Source organism: Rattus norvegicus, chromosome 11 (assembly GCF_036323735.1).
Source record: "Rattus norvegicus strain BN/NHsdMcwi chromosome 11, GRCr8, whole genome shotgun sequence".
Classification (NCBI taxonomy): Eukaryota; Metazoa; Chordata; class Mammalia; order Rodentia; family Muridae; genus Rattus; species Rattus norvegicus.
This window is the reverse complement of record NC_086029.1, coordinates 93,343,603-93,364,033: the sequence shown is the minus strand read 5'-3', so window position 1 is coordinate 93,364,033 and position 20,431 is coordinate 93,343,603. Positions and strand designations below refer to the sequence as shown.

Here is a 20,431-nt window from a genome sequence, read left to right as displayed (position 1 = left end):
TGATGGACAATGTGGCTCCGCCCAATCTAATTCATCTTTTCAGTGGCTCCTCCTGCTCCAAGCCCCAAGACGCCGAGGGTGGGCTCGGTGGAAGAGCGGCCAACTGAACTCCAGCAGAGTGCTCTCGCAGCAGAACCAGCTGGCTGGGCGGTCTGTGAGTGGGCGGCGGGTCTCTGGAGGTGTGGCCTGAATGTTGACAGGCAGGCAGGTAGCCCCACCCCTCTCGCCCAGAGCCGCCGCTCCACGGCGAGGACCAGCAGAAGTGAGTACGTGAGCGGAGCAGTCTGATACCGGCTCCTACCCCGGACGGCGCGCTCACCGGGAGCCCGGGATCCGAGCTCGGCCTCAGTGGACTGTGCCCCGAGAACCGCGACCATCTGCGCCCTCTGCCTCCCGAGTCATCGGGCATCAAGCCACCCAGCGCCCCGGATCCTCCTGGACCGGTCCGTCCAGATTCCCGCGGGAACGACCTGCCGGCATCTACCCTGAGTACCGGGTTGGGCGACACCTCAGATACAGAGCCGCCCGTCTGCTTTGCGCCCCCTCCCTGCCGGGATCTCTTGGACTGTGCGCGAGCCTTCTTCCTCAGGCGCCCCCAGCCCCGCCGGCGCGGCCCGGCTCGGCGCCCCCCGAGCGCTCCGGGCTATGGCCGGAGCCCGCCCGCCGCCGGGGCTTCTGCCGCTGCTCGCTCCGCTGCTGCTGCCGCTGCTGCTGCCCGCCGGCTGCCGGGCGCTGGAAGGTGAGCGGCGTCGGGGTCCCGCGCGCTACCGGGGAGTCCCGCAGTATGGGGCCGCGGGCTGAGCACACGTCCAAGAAGGCTCTAGGCTCGAGCCGGCTCCGCAGCCCTCTTTAGGGGAACTGCTGGCATCTGGACTCGGCACCGACTCCCGAAAGCTGCAGTTCGGCCGTGGGTTTTTGGTAGGAATAGCCTACAGTCAAAGCAGAGAAGCGAGACCCCTCGGGGTTTCGCACCTCTGGAAGGCGAGGAAATGTGGGCGACCCAGCATCAAGGCGGGGGCTGCGGGACTGGGCGCTTGGGCGGGTGAAGCAGAACTCTTCGGGTTGGGGGGCTGCACTGGTTGAGAACCCGTTGTAGTTAACAGTAAGCGTGATTGTGTGCACCCCGCTTTGTCAGGGGATGGCTGCGGGGGTGGAGAGGCAGGGGGCCTGTCATTGTTTATGGTTTCTCAAGTGCCAGCAACACAAGAGGTGTGTGTGTCTGTTGTAAACCTCCTCGGACCCACCCCACCCCCACCTCCAGCAGGACCTTCGGAGGGCTTAGGTTTCCGTTGAACCTCACAAAACAGGGATTTGCCCGGGTAGCACCTGAGCCGAGTGGCTACTAGTCATCAGCGGCGGGAAGAGGTCAGCCTTGTCTGTGGGCTCTGTGAAACCTACTAAGACTGCTACTGAGGAGAAATTGAACTTGGACAAACAAACAGCCGGGAGTGTGGCTGGCCCAGACAAGAGAGCCCACACTTACGCCACTTGACATGAACTCACAGGGAACACCAGCACAGGTCACTAACACAGTCTAGAGGCACATACAGCCCCCCCCCCCCGCATTAGAAAAATTGTAAACCCATTAAGTCAGGGGTGAAAACCTTCCTTAATGTGGAGGGAGGGCAGCAAAGAATTTGAAGGAAAATCGGAATACAGGCAGTACTTAATGTGTGGTGGATTGGTCAGATCCAGACACTTTTTTAGCTGAGGAACAAAACATGGACCCTATGCAGTCGGGTTCCTTCCATACATTCACAGTGTAAACGTAAAGGAAGAAAAAAAAATCTCTAAAACAGTTCAGAGAGGTTTCTGGTCTTTGGAATTTTGGTGCCCACTGTGCTGACAGATTTATTCACATGGGTGGACACATGCAAATTTAGACAGACACACAGAGGTTGCACCCACACTTAGAGACACTCACCCACTCACCCACATGTGTGTGATAGGATCTCAGGCGTGAGAAAGCAGCGTAGGGCTTTGTTGTTGGTTGCCTGAAGGGTGCGAGCCAGGGAGCCTATTGAGTTCCCAGGTCTGTGACTATCTTAGCTCAGGAGAGGCAACGTGGGCACATGCACTCTGGGACATACACTTAACTGTGTGTCACCTGTGTGTATCGGGTCCTATGGCCCCTTTTGTGGGATGTGGTAGGTAATAGAGCAGAGAAGGGAGTGGTAGAGGTGTGTGGTTTGGGGGACATGAGCTAAGTGTACCTGAGAAGGATCTTCCCTTCCTCCTTTTCATCCCCCACAATCCTCAGATCCTTTGAGGCGGGCCCTAGCTAATAGTGTCTGGCCCAAGGAGCTGATGGTGACTGAAAGGCCCTTGTGATCAGCTATGAATGGGAGTCAGAACTAGCGCCAGTGAGGGTGTCTCTGGGAAGTAGCAGGGCCTGCAAATGTGGATTTTATCATTGACCTCCGTGCTTTCTATTCCTCTGCTCTAACATGGAAATGGTACCAACAGAGATTGAATTGTTACTATGTGTAAAGGACTTAGCACAGTGTTGCCGTTTAAGGATTAATTGTTACTCTTTGTCAACCTAGGGTCTGCTCTTTGGGGAGCAAGAAGTGTCCTTACCCTGCTGGAGGGACTGAAAGGAAGGAATGATGGGAGGAAAGGCTGGCCTGGAAAGTTGGGGCTTATCTCCCTGCAGCTCCAAGGGGGAAAGAGATAGAGAGCAGGGTCCTGCCTACATCCCAGCTGTCTTTCTGGGAGTCCGGGATGGGTGGACTTCAGGTCTGGGAGACTGTGTCCAGAGAACAGGGCTCTTTGGTTCCTTAGTATTGGTGGTCTGTCACCAACTCTCAACACTTTTCAAGTGGTTTGCCCTGTATTTTGGCTCGTGTGTAGACTGGAGTCCCCGAGCTGTGAGTGCCACCCTTGTGTACCCACAAACTGCCTGACACTGGTTCCTGTTCATTCTCTTCCCAGTTTCCCATTCGGATGGGATCAGGATGTTACTAGTCCTCCCTAGTTGAAAAATTGCCACACACACACACACACACACACACACACACACACATACACACACACACACACTACCCTGGATCCATGGGGCCACCTCATCGCTAACTCTATTTTCCTTTAAGAACTTTTCTCTAGTTCCCACTAGAGCAGATCAGTGGGGAAAAGAGGTGTTCAGCGGAGGTGGTCAGACTAAGAATGAGGCCTGGGATGGGGAACGGAATCTGAGCCACGGGTCCTATGCATTTGAGGAAGGAGAGTTAAGTCCCAGCAGGATGGAGAACTTTCTGTGAAAGGAGACTTCTCAGTTTGTAGAAGGTGGGGTGGGGACATCTCTTTTAGCCAAGCTGGTTAAGTCTCTCCTGCAGTAGAGTCTGGCCCTGGGGGAGAAGCAGCAAGCCTCCGTCTGTCCTCTGAGGTAGTTGGTGTGACCCTGAGAATCTGGGAACTGCCAGGGGGACAGCCCAGGATTGTCTTGGATTACTTATGCTTACTGCTTCCTTCGCTTGTCTCTGTTCTTCCTTCCCATCTCCCATTCCCCACCATCTTGTTTGTCACCAGCCAGAGCTTCAGATCCGAGGAGGGACAGCAACAGAACCAATTTGTTTCTCACTGTCCTCCTCTTAGCCACCACTGCTACTTTGGCCCAAGCAGCTGAGAGCCTAGGTTGTTGTGGGGAAGGCCCTTCCACTAATTAAACAGAAGAGGCTGAATCACCAGGGCTGCATAGTTTGAAAATTGTAGACCTGCCTGTTGTGCTGAGTCAAACTGGTTTGTCGGGCTTGGGGGGGTGGGGGGGTGGCAGCTGGGTACCTGATGGGGTGGGAGTGGCCCCTTGGCCCAAGGGCTATCCTTAGGCCAAGTCTCCCATGGCCTTCCACTTCAACTCCTGGTTGGGCCACTGGGACTGGCATCCTGGGAAGGAATGGAGGTCTTGTGCCAGGGCCAGATGTCCATGGTCCAGGCTGGCTGGCAGAGCAAGCCAGGGTGGGAACACTGAGGCTTTGGGCTCCCTGCCCTGTGCTTCTCCCCTCTTCTCCCTCTCAGGTTTATTTAATTACAAATCCCCATGATCTGAGAGAAAGAATGAAAAACAAAATGTGTTCTCTGTTCAGAGATGCTCCCCTCCCCACCGTCCCTCATGTGGAGACCATGGGACTATAGCTAAGGATGGGAGAGTGGCCCTGGGGAAGTTAGGCAAAAAAACTGAAACAATAACAGAAAGAAGAAAAAAAAAGCCCAACACTACACCTACCTGAGTGTGTCTGCAAGTGCGCGCGCACACCTCAAACCCTAGGGCAGGACTCCCACAAACCCTTTCGTTCTCAGGCCTTCTCAGCTGGTACAGGCATGAACATAAACTGACCCATGACTGGAATAAGAAACTGGGAACCTGACCCCCTGTTTGGGTGCACGGTAGGGACTCTATGGGGGTAAAGGACAGTGTGGGTAGTTTCCTTCAACTTGTCAAGACTTCAGGGCACTCCTTTTAGAACAGACCCTGTTCTCTGACCACTTGATCTGTGGCACTTATGCTCCAGGGTATACTCTGGCGGACTTGGAACATGGAGGTGCTGTGGGTCTGGCATCTAAGGAAAATTCAGTGGGCCTGGCCCATCACCAGGGCAGCCAGCAAGGATCTCTCTCAAGCTTTGCTCTTGCACAAGTGTCAAATGAGACCCTCAGAGGCAGGCCAGGGTATCCACAGTGGCCCCATCATGCCAGCTCTCCAACTTAAGTCTGCCAGCTCCTGAGCCAAACTGCTGAATGCAGCTTCCCTCCCCAAGACTTAGGAGTCCACACACTGACATTTTGCTGCCAGGGAAGTGGCTTGCTGTTTAGGCAGGGGCTATACCTGGGGAGGCCGCACCCAGTCACACCCAGATCATCTGCATGCCCCTGCCCCACCCCCAGCCTTGTGACCTGACTGACAGCTCCTGCTTTAGCTAGGACAACAGGAAGTAGAGCCCGGGTTGCCCTGCCTTTTGGAGAGGCAGGGTGAGAGTTAGCGCCTCCCCCCAACTTTTCCATCACTCTACTACAGATGCCCCGAAAAGAAGTATGCTTGCCTGTGTGTCTGCTGCTTGTAGAACCCCCAAGTTCTCACACTAACTTTAATGATTTTAATGGGGTTTTTTCTCCCCTGAAACAAGGTTTCTTGGTGTAACCCTGACTGTCCTGGGACTCTCTCTTGTAGACTTTACTGGCCTGGAACTCATAGGGATCATCCTGTCTCTGCCTCTGCCTCCCAAGTGCTGGGATTAAAGAAGGTTGTGTGCTACAAACTGCTCCCCGGATGGAGTTCCCTTGCTCCTTCATGGAGCTGTGGTGCGTTCTCCATGTGCATATGGAAGAGCATGTTACAAGTCTCTGCGGGGAAACTAGTGCTTGTGTTTGTAGTTTCTATGTAGCCATGCGATTGGGTGTGTGAGAGGAGGGTGTACGGTTGGATTGGGCGTGCCTGTCCTTAGTAAGGCTGTGTGGCTGACAGTGGGTCTGCCTTAGGGCACGCTGGATCTGTATGTAAGAAAGATTCTCTCTGTGTGTGAATGTCTAAGGAGAGTAATCACTCTGTACCATATGCATCTGTCTGAAAAAGGCAGACTAGCTGTGTGGGGGGCCGTGTACGTGTTTGCGGGTGGTTCCGAATGTATTTGTCCACCATATGTGTTGACTCGCCCTTCTTTGGTCCCAGTAGTGGGGAACGAGCTCTGCCACTGAGAACTGGGTACTGCCTGTGCAAATGTTGTTTTTGTGCATAGGTGAGAGCCACACGGTTTGCTGCCACCAGCTACTTACTTAGGCTGTGGCCCGATGGAAAACCGAAAGAGTGCTTCATCAAAGCCCCAGTTCCAGATCACCAGTATGATGATAACTTCCTGGTGACTCTTAAGAACAATAAGAGTCCTGTGTCTAGGGGGTGGCCAGCCGTCCTTTCTTATCTCCCTCCACAGCCACCTGGCTGAGGGGTTGGCATGTAAGCAGCAGCTAGGAGTATTTGGAGGTTGCTCTTTTGTTCTAAGTCCATATCTTCAAAGCAGAGAAAAGCTCTCCCTCCCGGTACCGTGGGCAGAGATGGTGCTATAACCCTCAGTCAGTCCTTGAGACCCGGGCACTGATATACTCAGTCTGCCCTAGATCTCCCTCCCGTGCTTGGGGCAGACTGCAAGGAACAGACCCCTCCTCTCCCAAGAGAAGAGGGGAAACCAGAGCAGCCCGCCTCCTCCCCACCCTGGTGACCGGAGCCCGAGCCCCTCCTCAGGCACACAGGCCTGGAAACCCAAGTCCTCTCCTCATTAATGGGAAAAATGTGCCGAGATTGAGCGATGGCCAAAGGCTGATCCCCTCCCTCCCTCTCCAGAAATTAAACAGAAATGAAGAGCCTCCCTCTCTCCCTCCTCCTGCGCCCGCCTCCAGCCCTCCCCTCTCTCCTCCCCCTCCCCTCCTCCCAGAGCCAGCGCAGGGCTTGTTTTAAACTGTGGAGGAATCTGGCTGAAGGGGGGAGGGGGGCTGAATATTTGGGTTTAAACAGTTCCAGATGGGTTTGGCACTGGCTGAGCAGAAGGAAGTGAGGGAGAGGGAGGAGGGAGGCAGCGCGCGGGAGCAGTGGGAGCCCTTGCCTGCTCCAGCGGGCGGGCAGCGTCAGGCGGCGGCGGGCCGACAAGCAGGCGGACTGGCCGGCTGGTTGGCTGGGGGAGGGTGTGTGCTTGGCTCAGCGCGGAGCGGCTGCTCCCTGGGACAGGAGTATTCCAGGCTGCCGGCTGGGGAAGAGGCCACTTGGCAATCCCCTTCTCTGTCGATGTCTCTTTGGGCCTCCTTGTCTCTTCATCTCACTGTCTGTTGTAGTCCGCTGCCCAGCATCCCGACTGTCTGGTCCCAGCCTGCCAAAGTCCTTCAGCTTGGCCCATCTTCTGGCCCAGCTAAGCCCCAGCTTTCCATCCTATCTCTGGGTCCCTGCTTCTGACCATCTCTGCCACCTGCCAAATATGTGTCTGTCGGTCTGTCTGCCAGAGGAGGCTGGGACGGCTTGTGCAGCCGGCCTTGTAAGGACCACTAGCTGCTGTAGTTCTAGAGCCTGGCTCCTTGCAGCGAGTGTCCGCTGCACTCTGCCCCTGTGCCACCCACCTAGGTCCACTCATCACTGCTCTGTTCCCCATTGGGTTCTCTGATGGCTTCTGTGAATTTCAGACCTTCTAGGGACCCTCAGCTGTCCCACCAAGGATGTTATGGTCTCTAGACATTCTGGGGTATCTCTGCCTGTTAAAGCCCAAAGTTGAGGCTGTCTTGACTCTTAGGCAACAGGGAAGAGGTGGGGAGGGGGTTGTCCCTTCCCTTCCTAGTGTCATACTGGGTCTGATCTTGGAGTCATGCTCTCTTCAGTTGTCCAACCAAAGCTCAGAACCAGATTCTAGGGGTGCAAGTTTGTGTCTAGAGCTCCCATGCTGGAGCAAGCTGAGCCTGGAACTCAGAACAGAGAGGGGCTGTCCCTTGATTCACAGAGGAAGGCAGCTCACCTGACTTGAAGTTCCAAGAAACACTTCCTGGAGGGAGAAGTTTGGCTGGGACACACAGCCGGGTTTCCAGTTTTCCAAGCTCTATTTGGAGGGTGGGGGGTGTTTTTGAAACAGAGTCTCACCATGTACCCCCACACTAAGCTGAAACTCCTCACCCTCCAAGCCCCAACCTCTCGGGTGCCAGGGTTACAGGTGTGTGTCTCCACGCTGGACTCTCCCATCCCTTTAAAGGGGTCACTGAATCAGCGGGACCCAAATTAGTACTGCCTTCGGCCCCTTGCTCTGTGTCCTAACAGTTTTGCCAATCAGACCAGCCCGGCTGGGCATCCCTCTTCCGTAGAGGGCTGTGAGCAGTGCCTTCTCCAAGGATTTTGTGAAGCTTTGAACTAAGTTCTAGCTTAGCCATCGGTGGTCCTTTTACCTCAAAGAGCATCCTTGTTTCAACCCCCACAGGTGGCTGAGGAGGAGGGTGGGAGCAGGCCCTGGCCTGCCACTGCTCTTCCCCAGGGCAGTGTGTGAGGCCCAGCCTTTGTGCTGGGAATGGAGTCAGGGGAGGCCCACACTGCTGGGTCTGAGGCCCACAGCCCTTTGTTCCAGGATAAAGGCCCTGCTGGCCCCTTTGTGTGGAGATTAGTAGAGCCTGAGGTGTGTGAACCAGCCACTGCTCCAACCTCAGTTAACCCAGGCCTAGGGTCAGAGACAGACATCTACCCCTAGCCAGTCAGACGGACACCTTTGGAGTTGTGACTCCTCTGGGGATGACTTCGGGATCTCTGGGGAAAGGGAAGGCATCTTTGGAGACTTGGGAGAGGCTGTGCCTGATGGAAACTGATTTCTTACATCCCTGACTTTCCTGGGTGACTTCTCCCTCATTCTGAGGTTAGCCCCTGACCTTTCCTTCTGCTGTTTCCCCAGAGACTCTCATGGACACGAAATGGGTGACGTCCGAGCTGGCATGGACATCTCATCCAGAGAGTGGGGTAAGACTTCCCGGTCATCTATACTGAATATTGGTTCCTGTTAGACCTTCTCCCTCCATCCTGACCTGGTCTGCTTCTGTCCTTAGCTCCTGTGGAATTCTCATTCCCCTCTTGTCGCTTCTTAGCCCGATCCTCCCAAGGTGTGAACATTTGTTTCTCTTGTTCTTCTAGCTTTGTCCTATGGTCCTCACCTAGCAGTCCTTCCAAGTCTATTCAGACCACCCCACTCGCGCCGGGGTTCCTGGAGAGAGTGCTGGCTCAGGATCCAGGAAGCAAAGCCAGAGCATGGTAGCTTTTAATAGAAGCACTTGGGAGGCATAGGCAGACAGAACTCTGTGAGTTCTAGGACAGCCTGGTCTACACAGTTCCAGGACAGCTCAGACTACATAGTGAGAGAAACTGTCTTAAGAGAGAAAGAAAGAAAGGAAGAAAGAAAGAAAGAAAGAAAGAAAGAAAGAAAGATAGATGTCTTTAAAAAGAAAGATAGAGGGGTTAGGGATTTAGCTCAGTGGTAGAGTGCTCGCCTAGCAAGCGCAAGGCCCTGAGTTTGGTCCCCAGCTCCAAAAAAAAAAAAAAAAGAAAGAAAGAAAGAAAGAAAGAAAGAAAGAAAGACTTCTAAAAAGATCCAGGCGACCTAATCCCCAGATCTCTAACATATTGTGTGGCTTTGACTTTTCTGGGCCTCTATTTCTTGACTATTAAATCCCTACCATTCTAATGTTTCTCAGCTGTTGGAATTAACTTCCCCAGGTGGCCCTCATGGCTGGGCTGAGCCCTGGGGTCCTGGGTTTGAGGGCACTACAGGCTCTGTAGCCATCAGGACAACTGGACTGTTGCTGCTCTGACTCTATAAGCCTTGAACTTCTTGTAGAATTTCTGTGACGATGAAAAGTGTTGGTAGTGTTGACAGCCAGCTCTCACCAAATGCTTTCTCTTGGTAGGGCAAGATTAGCCAAGTTGCACTGTTTTGTTCCCCAAACCCTCATCTAATTTCCAGTCAACCCCACTTTACAGGTGGTAAAATTGAGGCCCCAAGATAACTCATAGGACTGGCATCAGATCAGGCCCTGTTCAGGTGCCTTCTTATTTAGTTCTGTATTCCTGAGGTATGCTAGTTATCTCTTGGTTTCAAACCGAGAAACTGAGGCACAGGGAGGTTAAACGACAAAGGCGCTCAGAAAGCAGGGCTTTGAGCCTGTGACATAGACACCCAGAAAGCTAGGCTTTGAGCCCATGTGCGCATGCTCAGCCCCTCACCACAGAAGCACCTCTGTGAGGTAAATGCAGCAGCCCCGGATACTCATCCTCCTTTTTACTTGCTCCACACTCAGTGGGAAGAAGTGAGCGGCTACGATGAAGCCATGAATCCTATCCGCACGTATCAGGTGTGTAACGTGCGCGAGTCCAGCCAGAACAACTGGCTGCGGACCGGTTTCATCTGGCGGCGGGAAGTCCAGCGCGTCTACGTGGAGCTGAAGTTTACCGTGAGAGATTGCAACAGCATCCCCAACATCCCTGGCTCCTGCAAGGAAACCTTCAACCTTTTTTACTACGAGGCTGATAGCGATGTGGCGTCAGCCTCCTCTCCCTTCTGGATGGAGAACCCCTACGTGAAAGTGGACACCATTGCGCCAGATGAGAGCTTCTCGCGGCTAGACGCTGGGCGCGTTAACACCAAAGTGCGCAGCTTCGGGCCGCTTTCCAAAGCCGGCTTCTACTTGGCCTTCCAGGACCAGGGTGCCTGCATGTCACTCATCTCTGTGCGCGCCTTCTACAAGAAGTGTGCATCCACCACTGCAGGCTTCGCACTCTTCCCCGAGACCCTCACGGGGGCTGAGCCCACTTCGCTGGTCATTGCCCCTGGCACCTGCATCGCTAACGCTGTGGAGGTGTCTGTACCGCTCAAGCTCTACTGCAATGGCGACGGGGAGTGGATGGTGCCCGTTGGTGCCTGCACCTGCGCTACTGGCCATGAGCCAGCCGCCAAGGAGACCCAGTGCCGCGGTGAGTGGGGCCTGAGGAAGGCGGAGAGGGAAGCCTGGCGGCAGCCAGACTTCATATCTCACTAGATATGGTCTCAGGTGTGGATTGGAGGGCAGGAGAGGGAGGGGCAGCTGCTGTGAAATAGAGAACGTCCTACAAAGAGGGACACGGGAGAGAAAAGGAGACCCGGGGAAAGAAGAGGGAAATGAAACCGAGGATACGCTCAATGGTGGTGCACTAGTCTGGCATGCACGAGAGTCTCCCTGCAGTCCCCAGCACCAGAGAAGGGGTAATGTGGGAGAGGAGGAGCAAGAGAGATAGGGGCTTTAAATTAAAAGAGTGGAGACCTGGTGCATGCTTGACTAGTGAGCAGTGGGAACCTCGACAGACATTGGAGACTTCGTCATGTCTCCAAATGTATACTTCGCCCTGCAAGTTTTCTAGAAGGGCTCTCGAGAGCTGAGGGGCTGCTGCTGTGGGCATTTCTTTGCCTTAAGGTTTCTTGAGAGGCAGTGCATCTGGTACAGTAGTTAGAGGCCCAAAGTCCTTCTAGTCCCGACACTTCAACTTCCTGCTTCTGTGAGCCTGTGCAAGTCACTCAGTCATGCTATATCCATGGCTCCCTCGTGCAAAATGGGTCAGTAGTAGAGACGTTTCTAAAGAGTGTATGGGCATAAACCAGTGGTGCCCTGACCTAAGACCTCATGTCTGATGGGAGCCACTGGTCCAGGAGTGTGGAGGCACAAGGAAGACAGGGGTTGTTCAAGTCTTTCTTTCTTCAGCAGGCAGGCCATAGACTTTCTGAGTCTCATAAGGCCTCATGACATACTGGCTAGCTGTAAAATCCTCTTGATGGGGTGTTCTCTCTTAAGCCTCACCACTACCCTGTGGAGTGATTGCTCTCTTTCTTCCTGTTTTGCCAACAAGAACATTGAGTCTCAGGGAGATTCTGTGCTTCAGCCCCCCCCCCCCTCCACCCCCACCCCCCTCCCGAGCTGGCATTAAATCCTCACCCAAGGCTGAAGTGGGCAAGGTGTGAGAGTTGAAGGTCTTGTCTCTTCTGTCTGCCCATGTCTCCATGGGACTTGTGACTGTACCCCACCCCACCCCCAAGAGCAGGAAATGTCTCTTGTCATAGCCCTCTGTGAGGAGGCTGGCCCAGCAGCCTGGCCTGCCTCATGAGGCCCCCAGTATTGGGTCTCCTCACCGGCCTCTCTGCTTCCCTTTAAGAACCTGCTGGAAACTTCCTCTTCCCAAGTGTGGAAAGCGGGTGGGGGTGATGAGCCTGACAGCCCAGAGAAGGGCTAACACTCTGCAGGTCCCTGGCAGGAAGTGCAGGCTGGTTCCCATAGCAACCAGGCTGGCCTGGCCTCTGCCCCCTCCCCCACCGGTTCAAAGATCTAGGGTGGAATATCACCTTCATGAGGGGAGATTAAACTCTAAAGAAGGGCACAGCCGCGGCTACGGGCATCTCGAAGCTCGGTGACCCTCTCCAGAGGTCACCTCCTCATAGGTAGACTGACGAGTCTCTTTACTGTGTCCAGGACAGGCTCCAGTTACGTCCATTATCCTATTAATCCTAGTGTCCCCTTTCACTCCTTAAATATTCTGATTTTGAATAATAAATAATATGGCCACCCTACACATGAGGAACATGCAGAGCTCGTGCCACGGGGGCTGAATATGGTTGGCAGGAGGGATGAGAAGGGTGTTCAGGCTCTAGCCTCATTTGGGACAGGTTCCCCGGGACCCGGGAGGCTTTGAGGCCTTTGAACTCCAGGTGACCCCAGCCTTCTTGCTGTTTTCTTACCCCCTCTTTCCTCTTTTTCTCACCACTGCCCAGCCCTCACCCCATCCTGCTTCTTGGTGGGCAGGGTCGAGGTTTGCCAGGAGCCCTCTGCTGAGAAGTCCTTAACCTGGCTATGGCGGCATTCTAGAATTGCCTCCCAGGGAAGGCTTGGGCGTCTCAGCAGAGCATAGGGTGCTGAAGCTCACTGGTGCTGTCTTCCCCATCCCCTCCTCTTCCTCTTCTCTCTGCCCTGTCACAACAAGCCCAGACCGTGCAGGTGATGGGCTGACATCTTCCGAGGCACTGGGGGACGGAGAGGTGAAGAGGAATCTGCTGATGTGGGTCTCAGTGGGGCAAAGGGGCCCTTTGTATCTATCTGGAATTGGGCAACACCAGCATTGCCCCCATGGTCTGGGAGTTGGAGGAGCTAAGACATAGGCTGGAAAAGGCCAGGTTCTCTCAGAGGAGGGAGGTAAGTATACGTCATCTTTTTCTCTTGCAGCCTGTCCCCCTGGGAGCTACAAGGCAAAGCAAGGAGAGGGGCCCTGCCTCCCCTGTCCCCCCAATAGCCGCACCACCTCGCCGGCTGCCAGCATCTGCACCTGTCACAATAATTTCTACCGCGCAGACTCAGACACAGCGGACAGCGCCTGCACCAGTACGTGAGCTCCTGCGCCCTGCTTCCGCAGGCCTTTCCGTCCTAGAGAGCCAGTGTCAGTGAGATAACTCCTCTAGGTGAGGAGACTGGAGCTCAGTGGAGGTAGACGCTATGCTCAAGTTGTCACAGAGGAGGTGATCACCCTTGAACTAGAATCCAGCTCAGCCGGCTGGTCCGTCCACCTGCATGCTAACAAGATCCCTCTAGTCAGCAGGCATCGGGAGCTGGCTAGGACCTCCCCAGCTCATCGCTCCTTTGTCTGCTGTGCACTCAACTTAGGTCTAGCCACGAGCTAAGGGTGTGCTGTCCTGCTCTCTTCCTGTCCTGGCCTCTGCCATGCCAGGCATCGTGCCAGGTGCTGGGGATGTAAAAGAAAGGGCGATGTTGTCACTAAGGAGCTCAGCACCAAATCGCACAAACCGATAATGACCATGTAATATGTTAAGCGCCAGGAATGATGTTAGCGGGGGTATGGAGCCTGGAAGAAGACAGACGATCAAGATAGGCTTCTAGGAGGAGGTGACATCGCATTGAGTTTTGATGGGTGAACGGGAGTCCTGTTGCCCCAGTGAGGAAGTGCAGAAAGATTCTTGACAGCGGTGGGATAAGTGTCCAAGGCAGAGTGGGTAGAAGGGTGGTCCTGGGCCCCCAGCTTATTTCTCCTTTATGCTCCCAAAGCGGTGCCGTCTCCCCCCCGGGGTGTGATCTCCAATGTGAATGAGACCTCGCTGATCCTCGAGTGGAGTGAGCCCCGGGACCTTGGCGGACGAGATGACCTCCTTTATAATGTTATCTGTAAGAAGTGCCGTGGCAGCTCTGGGGCTGGAGGTCCGGCGACCTGTTCACGCTGTGATGACAACGTGGAGTTCGAGCCCCGACAGCTGGGCCTGACCGAGCGCCGGGTCCACATCAGCCACCTGTTGGCCCACACCCGCTACACCTTTGAGGTGCAGGCTGTCAACGGCGTCTCTGGCAAAAGCCCTTTGCCGCCCCGCTATGCAGCTGTGAATATCACCACCAACCAGGCCGGTGAGAAGGGGGCCAAAGAGGGGGACCCAGGTCATCTTGCCCTGGATACAGAGGGGTCCTGTGGGAACCGGGCTTTAGGAAGGATGCCTGGGCCCAGGAGTCCTTAGTGGACCTCTCTGTTCTCCAGCCCCATCAGAAGTGCCTACGCTCCACTTGCACAGCAGTTCAGGGAGCAGCCTGACCCTGTCCTGGGCACCCCCGGAGCGGCCTAACGGAGTCATCTTGGACTATGAGATGAAGTACTTTGAGAAGGTCAGAATCTCCAGGGGCAGCAGCAGAAGGCTGGGGGCTACACAGGGACAAGAAACACCCAGAGAGCATTAAAGGCCCTTGGGATCAGGGCCTCAGCACAGGGTGAGCCTGATTATGAACGGGGGTCAGTGGAGTCTCGGCTCACCTGACGATGCCTCCGTTCTCACGGCATTGCAGAGTAAAGGCATCGCCTCCACTGTCACCAGCCAGAAGAACTCTGTACAACTGGACGGACTGCAGCCCGACGCCCGCTATGTAGTTCAGGTCCGGGCTCGCACAGTAGCAGGTTACGGACAGTATAGCCGCCCAGCTGAGTTTGAGACCACGAGTGAAAGAGGTACGTCCCTCTCTCCCAGTGCATGCCAGTCCCTGCCCCCAGCTCACCTTTCAGATTCTTTCACTCACTGCTCCTCCTTGACCTCCAGGCTCAGGGGCCCAGCAGCTTCAAGAGCAGCTTCCCCTAATTGTGGGATCCACCGTAGCTGGCTTTGTCTTCATGGTGGTCGTCGTGGTCATTGCTCTTGTCTGCCTCAGGTACCGTGGCTGCCCCACAGACTGACTCAGGCCCCCCTTGATTGGAATAGAGTTCTCCCGCCACACTCGTAAACCCTCACCTCCCTTCACAGCCACAGCCGTCCTGGGCCCAGACTTTCCTTGCCACAGAAGGCCTACTCCAATCCACCCTGTTTTCTGTACCCTTGCTCTACTCCCCAGAACTTCAGCCCCTACCCAAGAGACTCAGGAGGGACTCTGACCACCAGCCATGGGTTCCCACCCTTGGCTTGTGTGTGGGCTCCAGGGTTCCCTGAACAGAGGGAGCCATACCACTTTACCTGAGGCCTCCTCTGCTCCGTCCCTGTAGGAAGCAGCGCCAGGGCCCTGATGCAGAATACACGGAGAAGTTGCAGCAATACGGTGAGTGTCTCCCTGTCCCCAGTGCCCGGCTCCTGTAGCCTTAGAGATGATTCCCTCCTGCAATTTCATTCTTCTGCCTGGCTGCTCCTAGTAGGGTACAGTTCGTCCCTTATTGGCTAGCCCCAGAGCCTTAAGATTGTGTAGCCCCTGTCCCAAAGACAGTAGTAAGTCCTGTGGAAACAAAGTATCACACACAGGAAACAATTGGGTGCTAATTCCTGTGGCAAAGGACAGTAGGAGTTCAAAGAGGAAGGCTTCCTACAGGAAGTGGTAGAATGAAAAGAGTTTGAGGTAGGGAGCATTCCTGGCTCGAGAAGCCTCTGGAAGGAAGTGATGGGTGTGGACTGCCCGGCTGTGTGCCCGGCTGTGGGGGCAGTGAGAAGATTGGCTTGACAGCTGTGAGAATGCCAGGCCGAGAAGTCTGGCCAGGCCTTCGGAGGGTCCTAAAGAGCAGGCAGAGTTTGGACATGACTCTCCTGCTGGTAATTGGGAAGGCTCTCAGGTGAGGAGAGAGACAGTGGACATATTGTTCCAGGAACACGGAGCAGCTGGGTGAGAAAAGTGCAGAGGCAGAGAACCCGGCGAGGAGGCTATTGCAATAGTGTTGAAGGCCTGGACAAGGCCGGGCAGTGGGAAGGAGTAAGGGGAAGAATGAACTGGGAAGAAGTTTGAACATGACGAGAGACGAGGGAGAAAGACAGGAATCCTGAGCGTCTAGCTCATGTGGTTCCCCCCCCCCCCCCCCGCATTCTCTCGGGGGAGGGGTGGATGCCGGAGCACAGCACAGAGGATGGGCAAGCTTAGCAGAGAGGCTATCCAGAGTGCACCCGATCTGGCTGGTCCCTGCCATATGAGCTCCTTCCTGCCTATGGCTGAAGTCCATCCTCTTGTATCCACCTCTTCTCCCTGTAGTTGCCCCCAGGATGAAAGTTTACATTGACCCCTTTACCTACGAGGATCCCAATGAGGCCGTCCGAGAGTTCGCCAAGGAGATCGATGTGTCCTGCGTCAAGATCGAGGAGGTGATTGGAGCTGGTGAGTAGTAACCCGAGAGCAAGTGGTCGGTCGTGCAAGGCAGGGATGGGTGAAATGCCGGGAGGACCCCAGCCATACCATGTGACCTATGCCTGTGCTCTGCAGGGGAGTTTGGGGAAGTGTGCCGGGGTCGGCTGAAACTGCCCGGCCGCCGGGAGGTGTTCGTGGCCATCAAGACACTGAAGGTGGGATACACGGAGAGGCAGCGGCGGGACTTCCTGAGTGAGGCTTCCATCATGGGTCAATTTGACCATCCAAATATAATCCGTCTAGAGGGCGTGGTCACCAAAAGTCGTCCAGTCATGATCCTCACTGAGTTCATGGAGAACTGTGCCCTGGACTCCTTCCTACGGGTAAGAGCTAGCCCCGTTGCTCTTCTTCCTGCAGGGAGTTAGGTCAGGCTACCCGCACCACCAAGTCAGAAGCCCCATTCATCTACACATGTTTAGTTTAGAGGTAGCCTGGTACAGGGAAATAGCTGGGCCTGCTATACCAACTCTGCTCTTACTATCGGTACGGTCTAAATCTAGCGACATACTTATCTTTCCTAGCCTCATCTACCTCTATTACAAACTAGGGCCGGTAATACTAGATACTTGATATCACAAGAACCACTGGGATATTGTAGACAAGATTCACGACACATAGTAGGGCAGCTAACAGCTGTCTCCGTTCAGCAAATTCTGGACACAAACTGCAAAGCGTAGTCTCAGAAGGCTTGGAGAGAACAGGGAGGCAAGCCATGGGCCTGTGGGGAGGCAGCAGGCCCCACTGAGCCTACCTCTTGCCTCCAGCTCAATGACGGGCAGTTCACAGTCATCCAGCTTGTGGGCATGTTGCGTGGCATTGCTGCCGGCATGAAGTACTTGTCTGAGATGAACTACGTGCACCGTGACCTCGCTGCCCGCAACATCCTTGTCAACAGTAACTTGGTCTGCAAAGTATCTGACTTTGGGCTCTCCCGCTTCCTGGAGGACGACCCCTCAGACCCCACCTACACCAGCTCCCTGGTACAGGAGGAAGCAACTGAGAGGGATTTGAGGGAGGGGAGGGCTGGCCAAGCCGGGGATCAGGGCTCAGGGTCATCGCTGAGTCACAAGGTGAAGGGTATGTCCCCCTCCAACCAGGGTGGGAAGATCCCTATCCGTTGGACCGCCCCAGAGGCCATAGCCTATCGGAAGTTCACGTCTGCCAGCGATGTCTGGAGCTACGGGATCGTCATGTGGGAGGTCATGAGCTACGGAGAGCGACCATACTGGGACATGAGCAACCAGGATGTGAGTGGGGCTGAGGGGTTGGTTGGCTGGTGGGAGTGGGTGGGGTGTGGACCGGAACTCATTTCACACTCCCTACCCTTCGTTACCCAGGTCATCAATGCCGTAGAGCAAGACTATCGGTTACCACCCCCCATGGACTGCCCCACGGCGCTGCACCAGCTCATGCTGGACTGTTGGGTGCGGGACCGGAACCTCAGGCCCAAGTTCTCCCAAATCGTCAACACGCTAGACAAGCTTATCCGCAATGCTGCCAGCCTCAAGGTCATCGCCAGTGCCCCATCTGGGTCAGTGTCCTGGCTTCCCGGAGGCCGGCAACCCTAACCCTGCTCCCTAGCTCCCTGGATACACCAAGTCACTCTTTTTTTTTTTAACCCCACAGCATGTCCCAGCCCCTCCTAGACCGCACGGTCCCAGATTATACGACCTTCACGACGGTGGGCGACTGGCTAGATGCCATCAAGATGGGGAGGTATAAAGAGAGCTTCGTCGGTGCGGGTTTTGCCTCCTTTGACCTGGTGGCCCAGATGACTGCAGAGTAAGTGTACCCCTCAAGGTGCAGGCTCTGGGCAGGAGCTCTGGCTGAGCCCAGGCGTAGCGGGTGGAGGGGAAGGTACTGAGTACCGTTTTTTTTTTTTTCTCTCTCTAGAGATCTGCTAAGGATCGGGGTCACTTTGGCCGGCCACCAGAAGAAGATCCTCAGCAGTATCCAGGACATGCGGCTGCAGATGAACCAGACACTGCCCGTGCAGGTCTGACGCTCAGCTCCAGCGAGGGGCGTGGCCCCCCGGGACTGCACAAGGATTCTGACCAGCCAGCTGGACTTTTGGATACCTGGCCTTTGGCTGTGGCCCAGAAGACAGAAGTTCGGGGGAGAACCCTAGCTGTGACTTCTCCAAGCCTGTGCTCCCTCCCAGGAAGTGTGCCCCAAACCTCTTCATATTGAAGATGGATTAGAAGAGGGGGTGATATCCCCTCCCCAGATGCCTCAGGGCCCAGGCCTGCCTGCTCTCCAGTCGGGGATCTTCACAACTCAGATTTGGTTGTGCTTCAGTAGTGGAGGTCCTGGTAGGGTCGGGTGGGGATAAGCCTGGGTTCTTCAGGCCCCAGCCCTGGCAGGGGTCTGACCCCAGCAGGTAAGCAGAGAGTACTCCCTCCCCAGGAAGTGGAGGAGGGGACTCTGGGAATGGGGAAATATGGTGCCCCATCCTGAAGCCGGCTGGTACCTCCAGTTTGCACAGGGACTTGTTGGGGGCTGAGGGCCCTGCCTACCCTTGGTGCTGTCATAAAAGGGCAGGCGGGAGCAGGCTGAGAAGCAGCCTGTGCCTCCCAGAGACTGACTCAGAGAGCCAGAGACGTGTGTGTGTGTGTGTGTGTGTGTGTGTGTGTGTGTGTGTGTGTGAAAGACGGGGGTGGGGTATGTATGCGTGTGTTGTGCACATGCTTGCCTGCACAGAGAGCATGAGTGTGTACAAGCTTAGCCCTGTGCCCTGTAGTGGGGCCAGCTGGGCAGACAGCGAAATAAAAGGCAATAAGTTGATACTCTGGCCCTTCTCGTTCCTCCTCCAAAGCAGGTCCCCTTGATTTCCTCATGTCAATAATCCCTGGCTGCTAGACCGTCACTACTTCCCAGGGTCAGTGGGAAACTACACTGAGGCCTATCCAAGCCAGATTTCTCCTGTGGTTCAGCCCCATTGCTCTGAGCATCTAACAGAGTTCTCAGAAGCCGTGCATTAACTGGGACAAGCAAGCCATCCTCCAGTTCCTTGCTTCTGTGACTCGGGGACAGGCTCCAGAGTCTGAATGGTGTTCTGCAGAGTCTCCAAGGGAGAGCCAGAGGGCTGGTCAGTCCCCAGTGCCCAGTGTGGCTCTTCCTCACTGAGTATTGAGTGTGCCTGGCCAAATCCGAATTTACATCCACATCTTATTTCAACTCAGTAACCCAGCCGGGAGAAGAGGAAGATGTTTAGAAACTTGACCACAGTCCCCAGCCAACACGAGAGGCGGAAGCTGGAAACCCATGTCTATAGACAGCCTGCACACAGGAAAGGCTTGGGAGATAGATAACCATGGCCCGAAAGAGGTCACAAAAGTCTGGAGTCAGAGGAATCTTGCGGGAGTGTCAGGACAGGAAAATGAGTAAGGGACGTGGTCCTGGGTAAAGGAAAGGGCTTGAGGAAGTAAGTGTATGTGCCCTGGGTCTGTTTTAACCAGTGGTGGCAGGGGAGGGCCGGGAGGACATCCATAGGCGCTGACTAGAACAGGTTTCTGAAATATCTGTGAATCCTAACTTGGACTGCCCCTCACTGGGAGGGGCCAGTCCGCCTCAAGCAAGGGGATGGGGGAGGGGCGGGGTTGTCATGTATGGCCACCTCTGGTGTTTTACAGCCTCCGAGTGGAGCAGGGCTTCCTGGAAGTTTGGGTGGGGGCAGCGGACTATAGGCCTCAGCTGACATTTTAAAGGCAGGCAGGCCATCTGGGAATGGGGAAAGTTGCTGTCTCCTCCTGGGTCCCTTCCCCAACCCCTGGCAGACAGGCTCTCACGACTGCCTCTCTACCCCCTCCACCCCCGCACTGCTTGCATTCGGTGCCCAGGGTCCTGCAGTGGATACTCAGCATGAGGGGGTACACCCACAATACGGAGCCTCAGCCGCCCCTGTGCTTTTCCCAAAGCTGTCAGTGGTATGAGGCACAGGGCTACAGGCGAAGGGACGTGGGCCTGGTTGGTATTCCCTTGCTGAGAGCTCACAGGTCCCAAGTCTGCTCCCTGCTCTGGTGGGGGGCTGGGGGAGGGGGTGAGGCTCTGGATCAGTGAGAGGTCTGTGGCTCCTGTCTCCTTGATAATTTTTCCATTGTCTCACCTCCCACAATGTTGACTGGAGATCCACCCACAGAGCGAGGCCAGGACCTGCAGGGCCAACTTGAGCCTAAGCCCAGGGGTGCGCAAGTGCTCTGCCGGCTGTGTCCAGCCCACAGAACCCTGCGTTTCTTTTGCGTTTCTTCGCCGGGTTGCAGATGTCTTCCCCTGCACTCAC

The 20,431-nt window shown here is 55.3% G+C and overlaps 1 protein-coding gene across 1 annotated transcript; it reads left to right on the top strand.

The window, feature by feature from the left end:
- The first annotated feature begins 258 nt into the window (after nucleotides 1-258).
- On the top strand, nucleotides 259-18,936 carry Ephb3 (Eph receptor B3). Its single transcript, NM_001414988.1, has 16 exons — nucleotides 259-739; nucleotides 8,397-8,461; nucleotides 9,793-10,465; nucleotides 12,736-12,891; nucleotides 13,570-13,920; nucleotides 14,048-14,172; nucleotides 14,350-14,509; nucleotides 14,598-14,706; nucleotides 15,035-15,087; nucleotides 16,000-16,122; nucleotides 16,228-16,475; nucleotides 16,917-17,132; nucleotides 17,250-17,399; nucleotides 17,490-17,683; nucleotides 17,779-17,934; nucleotides 18,046-18,936. The coding sequence occupies exons 1-16, from the start codon at nucleotides 646-648 to the stop codon at nucleotides 18,152-18,154; spliced, it is 2,982 nt and encodes a 993-aa protein (NP_001401917.1). The 5' UTR covers nucleotides 259-645; the 3' UTR covers nucleotides 18,155-18,936.
- Nucleotides 18,937-20,431: the final 1,495 nt, after the last annotated feature.